This window comes from Rhineura floridana, chromosome 8 (assembly GCF_030035675.1).
Source record: "Rhineura floridana isolate rRhiFlo1 chromosome 8, rRhiFlo1.hap2, whole genome shotgun sequence".
NCBI classification, from domain to species: Eukaryota; Metazoa; Chordata; class Lepidosauria; order Squamata; family Rhineuridae; genus Rhineura; species Rhineura floridana.
The window spans coordinates 108,784,038-108,802,014 of NC_084487.1; the positions used below are offsets into that span (position 1 = coordinate 108,784,038).

Consider the following 17,977-nt stretch of genomic DNA (forward strand, 5'->3'; position numbering starts at 1 on the left):
GGCATTACATGATCTTGTGTTGCTGCTCTATCAACCTGGCAGCTGCATTCTGCACTAGCTGCAGCATCTGGCGTATTGTCAAGAGTAGCCCATGTGAACCACGTTGCAATAATCGAAACACAAGATCATGAGAGCATAGGTTACTGATAACAGATCCAGGAAGAGTTGTAATACTATAATGATTTATCTTGCATACAATTGTTTTTCTAGGATGAGCAGAAATGTTTCACCTGTGATTCTAGATACCCATATCATCCAGACTTCCAGGCCAACAGTCACTTAATTGAAAATGTTATCACAACTTTTGAGCCTGATCGAAAGAAGTGGTGGCAGTCTGAAAATGGTGAGTGGCTTTCCATTCATTATAGTTCCTTAGCCTAATTTGATTTTAACATGGTCTCTGTTCAAATTCCACTTTATGGATGATGCTTCCAGATGGAGACTTAATGTTGTGAATTCAGTTATTGCAAACAAGTTATTGGAAACAGGTTTTTTAAAACATCAGTTTTCTCAATGCAAAAAGTCCGATTTGAGGTACATACATATATGTGTGTGTTTGTGTGTGTGTGTAAGTGGGTTTGTTGCACAAGAGCACCACATCCATTTTAACTGCACACCCACAAAACAGCAACAGTCTGAAAGTGGCAAAATTCATTCTCCATTCTAATTTCGCACCCGCAAAATAACAACAGCCGGGAACCATCCAGAGTTTCATTGATGCAGAACTTTCCTGCTCTCTGCCTGCCCCTCTCTTCTTCTGTTATTGACAGGTAAATGTATATCAGTTTGTAATGAGATGAGATTTCAAGATTATCTGATAAATAAAATTAATATCAAGCACGACATTTGCATTTCCCTTCAAGAGTTACACAAGAAACTAAAGCACATTTCAGTTGCCTTCAAGATGCTGAACTGTTGTTTGCCCATACAATAGGTATGCACACATGCCAAAGACAGTCAAAGAGTGCATAAGCAACCGTTGTTTTATAATGAATATAAGCGTGCATCCATATTACCTGGGGCCAAGAAGGTTTGTGGACTGGAAACCAAACTTGGCCAACTCTGTATCCTTCACAATCTCTGAAAATGAAAAATTCTGCTGTCCCTGTGGCAAAATGTAAAAGTGAGCTTAATACCTTTCTTGACCTAAGACGAGATTGGTTTGTAGCCCCCTTCTTCCCAATGCCCCTTTCTTCTCCCACCCAAAGTGTCAATTACTCATTCCCTCTGAAGAAAAGAGCACTTCTGCAACAGTGCTATGAAGGGTTCTGCAAAGAAAATGAGATGACCTTGCAAAACCTCCTTAAAATTCTATTAAGGTTCTGGGTCAATATTACCCTTATGGATTCATTCCTGTGCAAAAAGTGACATGGACAGAATATAATATTGCTTGCTTTGCATGTGTATGCACATTTAGGCAAGTTCCTGATGAAGTAGCTCTTCTAATCATTTCCAAATCCCCATCTCCAGGATTAAGTTGGTAGGGTTGAAGAAGGGCAGTTTGCAATCTTGAGAACTCTCAATTGTCTTGCTGGATAGAGACTGATCATGAGATTTTTTTAAAAGCCACTCAGAAGCATTGAGAGCACAAGGCTCTATATTGCAATGGTAATAATTATACGTGGCAGGGTAGTTACAGAGAGGGTGGTATGAGGAGACTGGCTATACCACCTGAAAATTAGCCTCTGGGATGCCAGAAAATCTCATTGCCAGTTGTGTCTGTGTTGAATTAAACTATATACTCAATGGAGAAAGTCCGCTTTGTGCAAGCTAGATCACTCATGCAACTAGATCCCTCATGCCTTTGAATGAGGCATGAGGGATCTGGGGGACATCTGTGGAGAGTGCTATTGACCTTGTGTCCTGCTTGTGGGCTTCCCATAGGCATCTGGTTGGTCACTGTGAGAAGCAGGATGATGAACTGAGATAGGCCTTTGATCTGATCCATGAGGACTCTCCTTATGTTCTTATGTAGAGTTTGCTATACCCTTCACTCATCAGATAAAGTAGATATTTCATATTGCTGAACACGTTTTCATTCAATTTCAGGTATTGGCCATGTCAGTATTAGGCTGGATTTAGAAAACTTGTTTCAGTTCAGCCATCTTATCCTGACTTTCAAGGTACTCTGCACAAATCTACATAAAATGTAATATTTAAGTTGTTGTATAGAGTAGCAATTTTAATTTATTAGCCATATAGCTGAAAACCTCATTCGGAGAATCAAGTAGTCTGAATTGTTGATTAGGAAAACAGTACACCGGTGACAGTCAGTTCTATAACTCTTGTCCATCTGCCCATCGTAAAGAGGCTGTTGAACTTCTGGATGCCATAGGCGTGTAGTATTTTGACTGTTCATGTGTTATGGGTAAAGCTTTATGGGTAAAGCATTGGACTTGAGTTCAAATCCTCACCTGTCTATGAAGTACACTGGGTGATTTTAGGACAATCATAATTTCTATCACTAGACCACCTCACAGTGTTGTTTTAAGGATAACATGGCATACATAGTGTATTCTGCCCCCTGAGCACCTTTAAATGATAAATAATGGCAGACAGAAGGGTTGGATATTATGTGATAGATACTAGACTTCAGCTTTTAGTCCTTAGAAAATCTTACAAGGAAGCCTCATCGGTAAAGGCTCACCAATCTGAGCATGTGATAGTTGTGAAAAAACACAAAATCCAAACAAAACCACTAGTGGAAATCATTTGGAAGTTTTGGTTCAAATGTCATCAGTACACTGGTGACACTCAGTTCTACAACTCTTGTCCATCTGCCTATCCTAAAGAGGCTGTTGGACTTCTGGATTGGTGCCTTGCGGCAGTTTTGGGCTGGAGGAGAACAAGATGAAGATTAATCCAGATTAATCCAGATAAATTCAATTCAGTTTGCGTTTAAAGGCAAATCTATAAAATCTGCAATTTCCAGAACAATATGTGAACCAAAACACAGCTATCATTCAAAATTCACACTTCCTTGAATTTTGTGATATTCCAGCTAGACAATATTTACAAAGATGCCTATATGTTATTTATAGAAGTATTTATATTCTGTCACAAAATGGATGGTGCACAGCAACATAAAAATATCTAAAAACAATAATTAAAATGACTGGCTACTCAAGAGACATTTTAAGCAGCTGCATATGCCTGTCAGCATAAAAGAGTGTTCAAAAGATGCCTGAAAGTCAAAAGTGAGGATGCTTGCTAAATCTCTGCTGGAAGCGTGTTCCACAGCATGAGACTGGCTAAACTCCTGATTTCTGGTTGAGGCCAGTCAGGCCTCTGTAACACAGGGACAATATATTAGGGAATAGGGTCTTGTTAGTGGTGACTCCACAGTTGTGGAATTCAATTTCTTGTGAGATTAAACAAGCCTCATCCCTCAGAGTGATCTGAATGGAGCTGTCTCTTTTACAGACATTTCGGCCTGCAGCAATGTTGGTGGAGCGCTCCACAGATTATGGTCAAACCTGGAAGGTATTTAGGTATTTTGCACAGGACTGTGCTACTTCTTTCCCTGATATTCCTTCAAGGCCAGACAGAACTGTTGGAGACGTTGTTTGTGATTCAAGATATTCTGATATTGAACCCTCAACTGAAGGGGAGGTAAACATATTATATGAGTTCATTTAATGTTCATTCAGTCTTAATGGTTTAGTCTTCAGTAACATATGTTTTATGCAGGAACATATTTTAGCTAAGTCTTTTGCTTTCATGTGGTCACAACTATAAATATTACTCTGCATTTTTACAGGTTGTTTTCAAAGCTCTGGATCCCAGCTTCGAAATAGAAGATCCTTATGCCTCATACATCCAAGGTAGTTTTGATTTTCATAATGCCTCCTACTGGAAGAAAGGGTGGGATATAAATGTAATAAATAAATAAGTAAATACATACAATAATTTTTATTTTGTTTTCATAACAAAATACTCATGCAGGGGTAGCCAAAGTGAGGTCCCTGGATATTGATGAACTACAACTCCCATCATCCCTGACCACTGGCTATGCTGGCTGGTGCTGAGAGGAGTTGGAGCTCAACGACATCTGGAAGCTACTGCCTTGTCTCCCGCATATGTATAACATGAAATCTGCAGTCTTCAGTAAAGCCTGAAGCATTTAAATCTAAGGGAGAGCTACTAGACTTGAGAATCTTCAGCAGAAAGGGCCATAGCTCAGTGGCACAGCATGCTTTGCACACAGAAGGTACCAAGTTGAATCCTAGGCATTTCCATTTTTTAAAAAAGAACTTAGGTGGAAGGGCCGAGGAAGGATTTGGATAGCCATTGTCAGTTGGAGTAGATAATCTTAGGCAAGATGGGGCCAATGGTCTAATTTGATATATAAGGCAGCATCCTGTGTTCACATGAAATTAACCTATCATTCCCATGTCCTTAATCACAGAGCTCATTACTTTTACAAATCTGAGAATAAACTTTACTAAGCTTCATACACTTGGAGATACTTTACTTGGACAAAAGCAGCACGATCCCTTGGAAAAATACTACTATGCACTTTATGAGATGGTTGTTCGCGGTAGCTGCTTTTGCAATGGTCATGCTAGCCACTGTGGCCCTGTGCAAAATCTGAGGGGTGATGTTTTCCATGAGCCTGGAATGGTAAGTCCCAAGTCTTCTCATTCTTATAGTCTTTGTTAGAGGCAAAAAAAAAAAAAAATCCAGTCCACCTTGAGGTCCTGCAGAGATATTCCTAAAAATAATTATAACTTATTTGGATAATAGTAGGAAAATACAGCTGTAATTATGCAATAGCCCATGCTGTGTGTACACTTGGTTTCTTTATGGATAAATGCAAGAATGCTTAATTTGCCAAGAACAGTGTGTGGGAGAAAAAAGAGGGAGCTGACCAATCGTTTAAGAATATAGAAATCATTCCTTTACAATTGGGGCCTGCAGCAAAATGTTACCATGTGGAATGCTTCTGTTCTGGATGCCAGCCAGCCAGCCATGCCCTCATCCAGGATATTCCATTCCATTTCATCTCCCCGTTTTTCTGTCTCCACCACCAACAGTAAATCAGCATTCTGTGTCCACTGAACATTCTTAGTCTTCATTGGGTTGTTTACCCCCACCTTGATTCCCCCTCTTAATGTTTTTGTAGTTCTGCGAACATTTGGCTTTCCCCAAGTCTGCTGATGCCTCTTTTTGTATGTGTGGATAGTGCTATTTTGGCTACATACAGATGCCAGTGTGTAGCATAGGGTATGGGGGAGAAATTCAATTCAGTTCACATTTAAGGGTGAACCTACCTAATTTGCATTTTCTGAAAAAATATGAGAACTGAAATATAGCCATTCTTCAAAATTTGCATTTCTCCGAACTTTGCAATGCACCAGCATAGTACAGTAATGTACACAAAATGCATATGCAAGGAAAGGATAAAGAGTCCATAAAAATACACATAATAGTGTTTAGCACAGGAGACATGCCAAAAGTGTGCCCTACAAAGTCAGGAGAATTAAGCTATCTCACCACTCTGCCTAAGGATTTTTCCTGCCCTTAGGACATGGGCAATTGGGGGGATGGGGTGGCAGTCTATCTGGAATATTTTGAGTTGAGATCCAGCTGTGATCCATCATAGGTCTAGGAATTTGTCAGTCATCATGGTGCTGATATGATTCTAGAATGATTTGATTGCCTCAGGAAAAAGTCCTTTTAAAAAAAGAATGTTGAAATTGAAGAGTGGAAGCAGCAGCATTTGTATATAACCAGGGAACAGTGTGTAACAAACAGAAGCAAGGAGGTTTTGGGAAATGTCTGTTTCCCTTCCCCCACAAAGCCTTCCTTTTGATCTAAACATTTTTATAGGTGAGAAAATTGGTCACATCTCTAGCTCTGGACCTTTAAGGATACTGCTGCTGAATTTCCAAGATCACACTGCTTGGATAGATGTCTCTTGCTCAGAATGAATGCTAGTGCTATGCAAATATAGAACACATTTACACCTGTAATATCTCATTTTTTCTGATTTTCTTCTTCTCTCCTACTAGTATGAAATGTGCTTTTCTGTCTTGGGCTGCAAGCACAAGCTAACGAGAAGCTGCAGTGGTACCACTCTGCCTAGCCTTCTACCATCACTAAGGCTGCAATCTTATACTCACTTACGTGATTGTAAGCCTCCAAGTTATTCACAGTTTGGGAATACCTTCTGAGCAGACATGTTTCAGATTGCCCTGCTGTAAGCCTCTGAGCAATCTGTCCATACATTATGTCAGGTGTGGGGAACCTTTGGCCCTCCAGATGTTGCTGAACCACAACTCCCATCAACCCTGGCCACTGGGTCATATTTGCTGGTGCTGATGGGAGCTGGAGTTCAGCAATATCTGGAGGGCCAAAGGTTCCCCACACCTGCATTATGTGATACATTAGAGGCCCACTGTTCACCCTTGTCCAGGTTGTGCCCAGGGCACTCTACCCTAGTTATACTACTGGTAATATATTTTTATTTTATTTATTTTTAAAAGTTTTTATATGCTGCCCTCTTGCAAAATATCAGGGTGGTGGACAGCAACATAAAAACACTGAAAAACATTTAAAATATATATCTTACAACCAAGGTTTTTAAAAAAAGAAAATAAAAAATGAGGATTGATATCAGTGTGTGTGAATGAATGCACATACATATATGATCATTCTTATGCATATGAAGTTTATTTGTGTGGGATGTGAAGAAGAGTCATTTCTGGTGAATTGCATCCAAGGAAAGACAGGCACAGATTATCATTTTGTGCTTTAAATTTATTGTTGACATGCTGCAGGTCCATGGGAGCTGCCTCTGCGAGCACAACACAGATGGTTTGTCCTGTGAAAGATGTGAAGATTTCTACAATGATGCTCCCTGGAGACCAGCAGAAGGATCACAGGAAAATGCTTGTCAAAGTACCTCAAAGTGATTTACGTAATTTTTATCAAATTCATGAATGGCAATCTGCCATCCAAGGCATTACTTGAAAACACAGTGCCCTGATAGGCTGGGCTTTCTGTTGTAAGCGCCTTTCTGCTTAAGAGCTATCCCCAGTTTCTCATCAAAGTTTTGACTCAATAGAATCCAAAGTCTGTTTTAGTACTTTCATAAACATACCCTTAAGAGATGGGATCTACACCGTCCCTATTCTTGTATACATATACTGCTGTTTTTGTATTCTGTTTCAGAGTGTGAGTGCAATGGTCATTCTGAAAGCTGTCACTTTGATATGGCCGTGTACCTTTCTAATAACCGTATCAGTGGTGGAGTATGTGAAGATTGCCAACATAATACAATGGGACAGCACTGTGATCGTTGCAAGCTTTTCTTTTATCAAGACCCACAGAGGGCAATTTCAGACTCTCATGTGTGTATCCGTAAGTGTGAAACTTTTGTTGGATGACTCACAGAGTTTGATCCAGACTTAAGTCAGTTGAACATATTTCCAGCTGAAATCAATGGGACTTAAGCAATGATGTACTCATTCCATTGATTTCAATGCGACCTAAATTCAACTCGCATAGTCTGGATCCAACCTATGGTTTTTACTTATAAATCAAATATTTAGTTTTAGTGATACAAGATGCTAAACAATAGGAAGCCAGCCTGACAAGTTGTTCCCAACGCTAGAAGCTGATTTAGATATCATATAGCAGATCTGAAGTGGATTAGGAAGCAGCAGGTGCAATAAATAAAAAAACCCTTTCCTATTATAAAATCCTTGAAGGTGTAGATTACCAAAAATGAGTTTTGGGAGAAAAATGTAGAACAACATCCCCTTTAGCCATGAATAGGGAAGCAAAAGTAGGAAAAGGCTGCAAAGCCATGCCCTTAACACCACCCCCACTGTCACACGGTTCCTTCCAGCTTCCCCCTTTTCTAGTGTAGCTTCTGCAATGGGGAGCCTTTTCTACTTATTGAGGTTCCCTGTTTTACTAAGGAACTTGATCTTCCAGGGCTCTTAATTGCACAAGAATCCTCTGGGAACAGAAAAGGCTCTCCACTGCAGAAGCTACACTAGAACACAAGGAAGCTGGAAGGAGCTGTCTGACAACAGAAGCTGAAGACACATTCTTTTTCTACTTAGGTTACCCCTTTGTGGCTCTATGATAACTGAGTAGGCCCTTATGCAGCCCTCTTTAGAAAAGGGAAATGCCCTAGTCTCTGTGCACTGCCCTGCCAAAGAAACATGGGTTGTGTTTTTCATGTCATGCTCTTTATTCTACCTGAAGTGTGTGGCAAATTATTTCCCTCTAACCATATTATTCCTGTTTGGATTTGGAGGTCTGATCTATGTATGTATGTATGTATGCATTCCCAGCCGGTCTCCAATCAACCAGGCCTGACCCTGGTTAGCTTCTGAGATCAGACGAGATCGGGTGCGTTCAGGGTAGTATGGCAGTAGGCTCTCCTACAGTAAAAGAGTCAATTTTTTTGTGATATTAGTTTCAGTTCTTCCTTCTGCATATGTACATATTTTAAATTTGAGCTGTTCACTAAGAGGATATTGGGATAATTTATATGGGGTTTAGCAATATCAAGGCTGACTAATACCAAGATTGGCTAATATTTCCAGCATGTTAATGCTTCTTGTTTACCCATTTTCCACTTACGTCCATGTCTACTTATGTGTCCATAGCCTGTGACTGTGACCCAGACGGTACGTTGTACAATGGGCTGTGTGAGGATCATACAGACCCAGGTCTTGGAACTCTTGCTGGCCGATGCCACTGTAAGGAAAATGTCGAAGGAGTTCGTTGTGACAAGTGCAAGCCAAACTTCTATGGGCTGAGTGGAAGTGATCCTCTTGGCTGTCAGAGTATGTTTTTTTCCCTCCCCCACACCCCCATTTATATGTTAAAGACAGGAATAAGTGTAAAAACATGGCCATGCTTTGATTTTCAAAATGCATCTAGTTTAAATCTGTGGCTCAGTTCACATGTCACATTAAACCATAGTTTAAAACAAACGATGGTTTAATGTGTGAACAAGCAGCATGCTAGCAAACATTCACATAGCGCTCCTCCCTTGCTCCTGCTGCTGCCACACCACTGGAAAACAAGCCAAAGTCTCTTAAACAAACCACAAGCGGTGAGACAAGAACAAGCCTTGGTTGCTACATAATTTGAGGGGAGAGAAACAAACCACAAGTCCTGGTTCAAGTAACATGACAAGCCAGAGTTGGGCTTGTTTCCCAGCAGTGTGGCAAGAGCAGGCAAAGAGCACCACGGAAACTTTTTTGAGCACGGTAGCGTGCTGCTCGTTCACATTAAACCATGTTTTGTTGTAAACCATGTTTTAATGTGACAATTAAACCAGGTTGCATTCACTTCATTGGCTCAGTACTGCACCAAAAAGAATGTAGAACTTTTTTTATCTTAAAGGAAAAGTTGTACTTTAAAACTCAGAGGAAATGGGAAAGAAAACATCCTTTACATCCCCTACCTATGGGCTGAAAAATTGTTCCGAATGGCCACAGGAAATGTATAATGAATGGGAGTTACATGGCTTTTTCAAAACTATGGATTGCTATGTATACACAGTTTTTGAGTGGTAAGAGCAGTCCGTTTTCTTGGAATGAAGGTCACTGAAGGCAGATGGTGTTTTCCATTATATAGGAATTATTTACTCATATATACATAAGGCAGAACATAAGATGGAAGTTTCACAGCACTAGCATTCCAACATGCATACCTACACAGCATAGCGTAGCATGCCTGTTCCCCCATTACGTTTTTCTGGGGGGAGCCATAGTTTTGGATTCTCATAGAGAGAGAATGGAGCCTCTGCTCCTTTTGAGCCCAGTTCAAAACAGGACTGCCAGACTATTGTTCCCTTTCACTCTCTCACATACACACACTGTAGTGATGATAACACCTCCACAGGGGAGAGGGAAATTAAGCACTGATTCCGAACTGGCTTTCTCCTTCCAGAAGAGCCCATCCATTGGCAGACACGTCCTCAACAAAAGCAGGGTAGTTGATCACCCTGCCAGAGCCATCAAGATAATTTCCAGCAGTCCTGCTTATTCCATTAACCCTCTCCTGACCAAACTTCAGTCTTACAACCAAGAATCACGGGGCTGAGGCCTCAGATAACAGCCATACTAACCCCCCTCAATTTACAACAATATACAGGCAGTATCTAGAGCAGCCTTTCCCAACCAGTGTGCCTCCAGATGTTGTTGGACCACAACTCCCATCTTTCCTGACCATTGGCAATGCTGGCTGAGGCTGATGGGAGTAGTGGTCCAACAACATCTGGAGGCACACTGGTTGAAAAAGGCTGATCTAGAGCGTTATTATTCCACCTTGAGAGTCCTGAGATGTTGACAACTCCCAACATCCTCAACCAGATTAACCAATGGTCAGGGATGATGGGAGTTGTAGTCCAATAACATCTGGGGATCCAAGGTTGAAAAATAGACACTGATCTAGAGTGACCAGGCTTTCTTCTGCTCAAAACTCAACTTTGTTCATTCCCTTTCTCACTCTAAGACATGCTACAGTCCCAGTTGATGCAATTTTATTTAGCTTGAGCTGCAAAGGGATGGTTCCTGGTCTTCAGTTCTATGAAGGAGGTCTCAAAATATAGCATCAACAGGCTGTAATTGTTAACAATGGTTGTCAATTGGGACAAGGGCCATAGTTCAGTAGGAGAGCATGCAGAAGGTCCTATGTTCAATTCCCAGCATCTCCAGGTAGGGTTTAGAGAGACTGCTGCCTGAAACCCTGGAAAGTGCTGCTAATCAGTTTGACAACACTGAGCTAGATGGACCAGTGCTATGACTCATGTGTTCCAATCTCCCATTCCTTATGTTATTTTGTGTTCTTTTTCTCCTTCCCTGTTTTAGGCTTATAGTGTCAATGCTTCAATGATTAAATAATAACTAGAAGTGATGAATTAAAGGTAGATGTGGTATTCAGCAGTAGGTGGTGTGGTTGGCAAGATCACACCCCACCCATGTGTGTGTTTGTAGCACTCACACAAATAATACGACAGGTATAAGGTATCGCACACTGGGGAGCGGCTCACACAGTTCTGTATGTGTATGTGAAGGGGCCTAACAGAGATGGTGGTTGTGCTTTCTGTCCTTTCAGCGTGCAACTGCAACCCTTCTGGAAGCTTGTCTTTCTCTACTTGCAACCCAGTGACTGGAGAATGTCTGTGCCAGCAGTTTGCCACCGGGCAACATTGTGAGGAATGTCCTGTACGTACTCTCAAGGCTTTCATTGATAGGTTTTGCAATATTCTGCAAAATGTTTCAGTGGCCTTTTCTTTTGCTTTTCCTATCTTTATAAAAAATATCTTCTATGGAAGTGATTAAAGGTAGAAGTGGCATTCAGCAGTACAGAGTTCCAATAGAAAGGCTGTAGTGCAACAAAATCTGAAGCAGTTAATCCAGCCTTTCCCAACCAGTGTGCCTCCAGATGTTGTTGGACCACAATTTCCATCTTTTCTGACCATTGGCAATGCTGGCTGAGGCTGATGGGAGTTGTGGTCCACCAACATCTGGAGGTGCACTGGTTGGGAAAGGCTGAGTTAATCAAATGGAAACATCTCCACAACATCTGTAAAGACAAATAAGGAGAAGCAAAACTGAGAGCACTGAACTGAGAATTTTTCTTCTCTTACAAACTACTAAGGGACCAGAGCTCAGAGTTAGTGTACTGCCATATGGGAAATCCAGGAAAAGTAGCATGCTGCTAGGTTATAGGCCAAGGAAAAGCCCAAATGGGTTTTACTTATGCTCATTTTGGAGAATGGAGGGGCTGCTCTTGGAATGATAGCAGTGGAATCCAACACAGTACTTTATTCATCTGCTTCTGTATTTGGAGTAAGTGCCACCCACTGGCACTCCTTTCCATGTTAATGTGTTCATATAGTCAGTTCTGTTTAGCAGAGGTGGGAAACCTGTGGTTCTCCAGATATTTCTGGACTACAACTCCCATCATTCCTGACCATTGGCCACATTGGGTGGGGCTGGTGGGGTTTGAAGTCCAACAATATTTGGAGGTCCACAGGTCTCCATCCTTAGAGAATGGAATGTAATCAAAATGTTCACTAAGTAAAACAGTTTTCATTGTCAAATTGGGGTAACCAGTTTCCAATTTTATTTTACTGCAGCAAGAATATTGGGGCCTTGGGAGTAATTTATATGGATGTTCTCCATGTGACTGTGACATTGGTGGCGCCTACAATAACTTGTAAGTCTAGGAGCTCCTATTTTAAATATTTCACTTAATATCTAAGAACATTTGCACCAAGATCTTCCACTGAAAGTGCTGTATGTAACACAGATATGTGCCTAATATGAGGACAAAGTCTTTTCCTTTGCCATTGGAATCACAGGAAATTACAAGCATGAGTTTAAGCATCAGTGCAACTGGCTGCTAACTGCTTTGGTATTATGAGATATTTACATTGCAATAACGCAAGATAAAAATAATGTGTTGTAATGTAATGTATAAAATTATATTCATTTATCCATGTTGGTAGGTTTTTTACATAGTTTCTTCTTCTCGTTTTTGTTAGGTGCACACCTACTAATGGTCAATGTGACTGTCTGCCTAATGTTGTGGGCCGTCAGTGTTCTGAACCAGCTGTAGGCTACTTTTTCTTACCATTGGATTATTATATATATGAAGCAGAAGACTCAATGCCACTTCCTGGATCTTCATCTTTGGTATTTTATTTAGCTTCACTGCCCAGATTCAGGATATAGTTACAGTAATACAGATCAAAATACAAAGGAGAGTCAGAACAAAACAGGAGCAGGAATGAGAGGCACAGGAGTATTTATAGGCCATGTTACTGCAATAAACTCAGTGTATGGCAGGCTGTAGGATTGTGTTGTATGCTGTAACCCAGCAGTGAACTGAGGCTAGATCTGGATGTACTGGTAAATATTTGCATGATTTGCAATGGGTAGGCAAGGATTTGGAGTCCCAGTTATTTAACAACAAAATGATCCACCACTTCCACCGCCACCCTAAATTATCCTGCTGGAATAAAGGCAGCTTTCAGTAACCAGAAGCATTATTGGCTCTGTTCCGTTCTAGAACTCAACATTCCTGGATTCAGAATTCTTTAACCCCAAGTGCATATCTTTTGCATCAGGCTCCAGTTGGTGGATTAAGGATTCTAGTATAAAAAGCCAAAACAAAATACATCCTGTAAGCCTGAGACTGCCCAACATGTGGTTTTGCATAAGTCCTGAGAACCTAAGCTTTCATTTTAAAACAAAAGGCATGTTACTATTTTTATTTATTTTATTTAACAAAATGCATATACCACTTGATTGTAAAAAGAACCTCTGAACGATTTACAAAAAATTAAAATACTAGCATTTATGGCTGCAAAGATGTGCTTGAAAGTGTGTAGGCAATGAAATCTCCAAAGCCAGAGAAATTACTGAATAACTCTTCCAATGGCTGGTGGGTAGGGCTTCTGTGTCTTGCTCTATTTCTTTGCCCCTACTCCTGATTGGCAAAGCCAGAATAAATTAGTAAAACCAGAATAAAATTGTAAAAACTGTAGAATAATAAATATTTCAGATTTTCTTGGTGCAGAATATGCCCCAGGACAATTTTTCCCCATGGAGTACATATAGGTATGTATTTAAGGAATCCCAGTCTCCAGCTAAGATAACCCTACTTTAAATAGCAAAGTTTCTCATTTAATACCTCTCAGATTTCGGGGGTTATAAAAGTTATCAATACCTAATAGTTTTCCCCCTTATTTTTTCTTTTTATTCCTACCTTCCTTAATTAGCATGCTTACTTCTGAAAATAGAAATCTGATTTATTTATTTAGATTTAGAATCTCCCAAAAGGTAAAAAGACTTCTGTTTGTAAGTAGGTTAGTAGGTCAAAGTTCATTGACCTGGAAAATAAGATATGGTCCAGACTTTCAATTCTGCAGCTTCATTGCTTTCCTAGTTATTTGATGATGATGATGTGTGTTTGTGTGTGTGTACATATATAAAACTAACTAACAAAAGAAAACCAACACTCTTGACACTGCTTATCCAAATATCTGTTTATAAGGTTCAACCCACAGCTTTACCATGGTGTGATGTCTATTTTCGGCAACAAGGTTATGATTTCAGAATGGAAAATGGAAAGATAATCTTGAACAGGAATGTGAAACGAGGCATAAGAACAACAACAGTTGGACAGGTAAAGCTAATATGTCATTAACTGGTTTGAGAGGAATTGCAAGAAAAAGAAACCCATCTGTTAAATGTCACATTGGCTGGGGCAGAGATCTTTAGAAAGCTGTAGCAGATGTGCACTAGATTATTGGTGAGAGGAGCTGAGAACTCAGTGACACTTACTTTGTATGTATAAGGCTCCACATTGAATCCCTAACCTCTCTGCTAGGACTAGGATCCTGTTGATCTGCTGCCTGTCAGAGTCAACAGTTTTTGGTTAGATGGACCATTGGCTTGATTTGTATAAATAACTTCCTCATATTTTTTGCAGTCTGAATGAATGGGGCACTCTTGTCATTCATTTCAATCCTATGAGGGTTTTTTTCCTTTGAAAAAAGGCTTCAGAATTCTGTTAGAAGTTTCCAAAACACATAAAATGTTGCCCTAAAATACTGACACATCAAGGGTGCAAAATGAAAAGCTATTTATGTTCTGCACAGCTCACACATATTCCTGGTTAGATGTTAGCTAGCTGAGACTGTTGGCAAGTAAAAAAAAAAAGTTCCTAAGAGTATTTTTCCATGGCAGAGTTACAAGGCCAAGTAGCTCACAAGGCTGGAGTGGTCGTGCACTCCTCAAGGACATGTTGCCAGGACAACCAGCTGTCTTATCAGTATATAGCTGGAAACTGAAACTGGCAGAGTGTGGGGGTCAAGGAGTTTGTTAGTAGAGAGAAAGAGCTTGCAATTGTATCCTGAAACTTTTCATGTCAGTAAAAGTGACTCTTAAAAACCTATGTCTTGTCTGGCTGAGTGCTTCAACTGGGATCTAGCCTGTCACTATTCTGTTCTGCATTCTGGGCATCTGCTTGTGCCCGATCCAACATCCAACAAGTGGTAGCAGAGGATGGTTTCGATGCGCAGACGGATCTCCGAAGAACAGACAAAAGAGAAGTAAAGAGGACAAGCTTGTGAAGAGACGGCGAAACTGAAAGCTGAGCTGAAAGCTGTGAGAGAGCTGTGGGAAAACTGACTGAAGGACGGAGGTGAGAAGCTCTAATTACAAAGGCGGTGAACTGTGAAAAGTGAAAGTATGTCTGTTACGTTATCGGCTGGGATTCCCCTGGAAAGGCTGACAGGGAAAAATTATGGCAGTTGGAAACAAAGAATGCAAGCGTTTCTAGTGAAAGAAGGAGTTTGGAATGTAATCGCAGAAGACCCACCCGCCGTAGTGCCAATACCAGCGGATTGGAGAAGGCTGGATGAAAGGGGAAAGGCGTTAATTGTTCTTGCTATTGATGATTCTCAACTACTGCACGTTCGTGATGCAGCAACAGCTAAAATAAGTTGGGAAACTTTGAAAAATATTCACGTGAAAAAGACTGCTAGTAGTAAAATATATCTTGCCAGAAGATTATATCAGATGCGCTTATCTGGAGATACAACCATGTCAGAGCACTTATTAGAGATGAATAGACTATTTGCTGAATTGACGGAACGTGATGTTGAACATTCTCAAATGCAAAAAGTTTATATTGTGTTATCAAGTCTGGATTCCAGTTACGATGCTCTGGTGAGTTCGATGGAAGCGATGAATGACGCAAACCTGACCATGGACTCTATTGAAGGGAAACTTTTACAAGAATATCAAAGAAGGCAAGAAATGGCAAAGCAGGAAAAGACTGAGTCTAAACACGTGGGAAAGCTGGACAACAGAGCTGAACAGGAGAGACTGTATGGACATAAGGCATGTTATTTTTGTGGTTCCAGGCAACATCTTCAAAAGAATTGTGAAGCAAGAAGAAGAGAAAAAGGAAGAAAACCATGTGTACAGGTGATCTATGCTAGTAAGAATAAGCAATGTATTAAAAATGAGCAGGGAAACAAATGTGGTGATTTATGGGCTCTGGACAGTGGGGCTACAAATAGCATAATCAAAGATAAATCAATGTTTCATACATTTTGTGACGTAGAGGATCATGTGATACTGGCTGATGGAACTAAGAAACTTATCAAAAGTAGGGGTACAGTGAAATTAGCAGGTTTTAATACGATTATGACAGACGTGCTGTTTATTCCTGACATTGAAAGCAACATAATGTCAGTTTCTAAACTTAATGGAATGGGGTTCAATGTGTTGTTTCAAAGGGGCTCATGTCAAGTCATGAAAGGGAACAAAATATTCATGAAAGGAATAGTAAGGAACTCATTGTTCTTCTTACACTTGAAACAAACAAATCATGTACTCATGTGTGCTAATGAGAAACCCCATAATGATTGTGTACATTTATGGCACAGAAAACTAGGCCATATAGGATATGAAAATGTGGTGAAAACAACAGAGAATAGTAATGATGTGACGTTAAGAAACTGTGGAAAATATGTAGACTGCAATGCGTGTCATCGAACCAAGGCAATTGTAGCAGCAAGGAACACTAAAGCCAAGCCTAGTACAAATGCACCCACAGTACATGACAGAGAAACAGGGGTAAAAGAATACCTTGGTAAAAGTGACAAGCAAATGTTGAGACGTTCTGGAAGGGCAAATGTGAGTGTGCTAACTGACAGATTTAGGATTGCCACAATAAAGGGGAATGAAGCACAAACACACAGGGAAATGGATGCTGACACATTATACTTGAAGTGTGTAAAACCCAAAGAGATAAACTGATGATGTTTGTAAAACCTCTTTAAAATAAAGGAACAAAGAAATGTAGATGTACACTGAACTGAACATGTAAACTGAAAAATGTATCATGTGGAGAAATGTGATTTAAGTGAATACAAGAAATGTAAATGTAAATGTAATGACAAATGGAAGCAAAAATGTGAACAAATGTAAAAGGTGCTGCTTATGGAAAAATAGGTGGGGGGTGTTGGCAAGTAAAAAAAAAAAAGTTCCTAAGAGTATTTTTCCATGGCAGAGTTACAAGACCAAGTAGCTCACAAGGCTGGAGTGGTCGTGCACTCCTCAAGGACACGTTGCCAGGACAACCAGCTGTCTTATCAGTATATAGCTGGAAACTGAAACTGGCAGAGTGTGGGGGTCAAGGAGTTTGTTAGTAGAGAGAAAGAGCTTGTAATTGTATCCTGAAACTTTTCATGTCAGTAAAAGTGACTCTTAAAAACCTATGTCTTGTCTGGCTGAGTGCTTCAACTGGGATCTAGCCTGTCACTATTCTGTTCTGCATTCTGGGCATCTGCTTGTGCCCGATCCAACATCCAACAGAGACATAAGGAAAAATACTAATAAAAAGCTGAAATGACTTGGCCACAAAGCTGAAGTAACTAAATTACTTTATCCATAATTTATGGAATGCATGCATGGCTGTACACCTGGTGTAGAAATGAACAAAAATATGGAGTCCATGTTCCCCATCCATTTACAATTACACTGAAATAGTAACCACTGAGCTTTGGCACCACTCTCAATTTTTATGTCACACTCACTGGTGGCCGGTGCCTTTGGGACTGGTAGGGCAGAAGACAGGGAGCCCCAACTGCAGGTGGAGTCAGAGCCAATGACAGGCAGAGCCAAATAATTTTGTCCCCATCCTTCTTCCTGCTGAGTTCTATAAGGACAACACTAAGGAGTAGGCAGCTGACAGGTAGTGCCATCCCTGGCATAGTTGTAAGTAAGAAGCCAGGCAAGTGGGATTGGCTGAGGTTGGTGGGGCAGTGTTCCACTTGCCCCAATGGAGTAACCTTCATTGCTCATACTAATGTTGTGGCTGGTGCTGGCCTAACTTACCCTCCCTTTTCAGAAAGGACTATGGTAGTGGCAGGGACTTTCCACTCAAGAATAGTCTTTGATGAGAGTAGAAGAGAGGAAAC

The 17,977-nt window shown here is 40.5% G+C and overlaps 1 protein-coding gene across 2 annotated transcripts in view; it reads left to right on the top strand.

Annotated features, from left to right (window-relative positions):
- LAMB4 (laminin subunit beta 4) overlaps positions 1 to 17,977 on the top strand; it is an 87,049-nt gene that overhangs the window by 22,055 nt on the left and 47,017 nt on the right. Inside the window, exons 4-15 of one of the 2 annotated variants that reach the window (XM_061640346.1) lie at positions 211 to 343; positions 2,050 to 2,123; positions 3,424 to 3,612; positions 3,761 to 3,824; positions 4,409 to 4,623; positions 6,783 to 6,903; positions 7,177 to 7,365; positions 8,628 to 8,807; positions 11,089 to 11,198; positions 12,116 to 12,195; positions 12,524 to 12,674; positions 14,038 to 14,169. In XM_061640346.1, coding sequence (XP_061496330.1) covers positions 211 to 343; positions 2,050 to 2,123; positions 3,424 to 3,612; positions 3,761 to 3,824; positions 4,409 to 4,623; positions 6,783 to 6,903; positions 7,177 to 7,365; positions 8,628 to 8,807; positions 11,089 to 11,198; positions 12,116 to 12,195; positions 12,524 to 12,674; positions 14,038 to 14,169 — 1,638 coding nt within the window. Of the gene's footprint in view, positions 1 to 210; positions 344 to 2,049; positions 2,124 to 3,423; positions 3,613 to 3,760; positions 3,825 to 4,408; positions 4,624 to 6,782; positions 6,914 to 7,176; positions 7,366 to 8,627; positions 8,808 to 11,088; positions 11,199 to 12,115; positions 12,196 to 12,523; positions 12,675 to 14,037; positions 14,170 to 17,977 lie in introns of those variants that run through there. The other variant, XM_061640348.1, reaches the window with a different exon arrangement.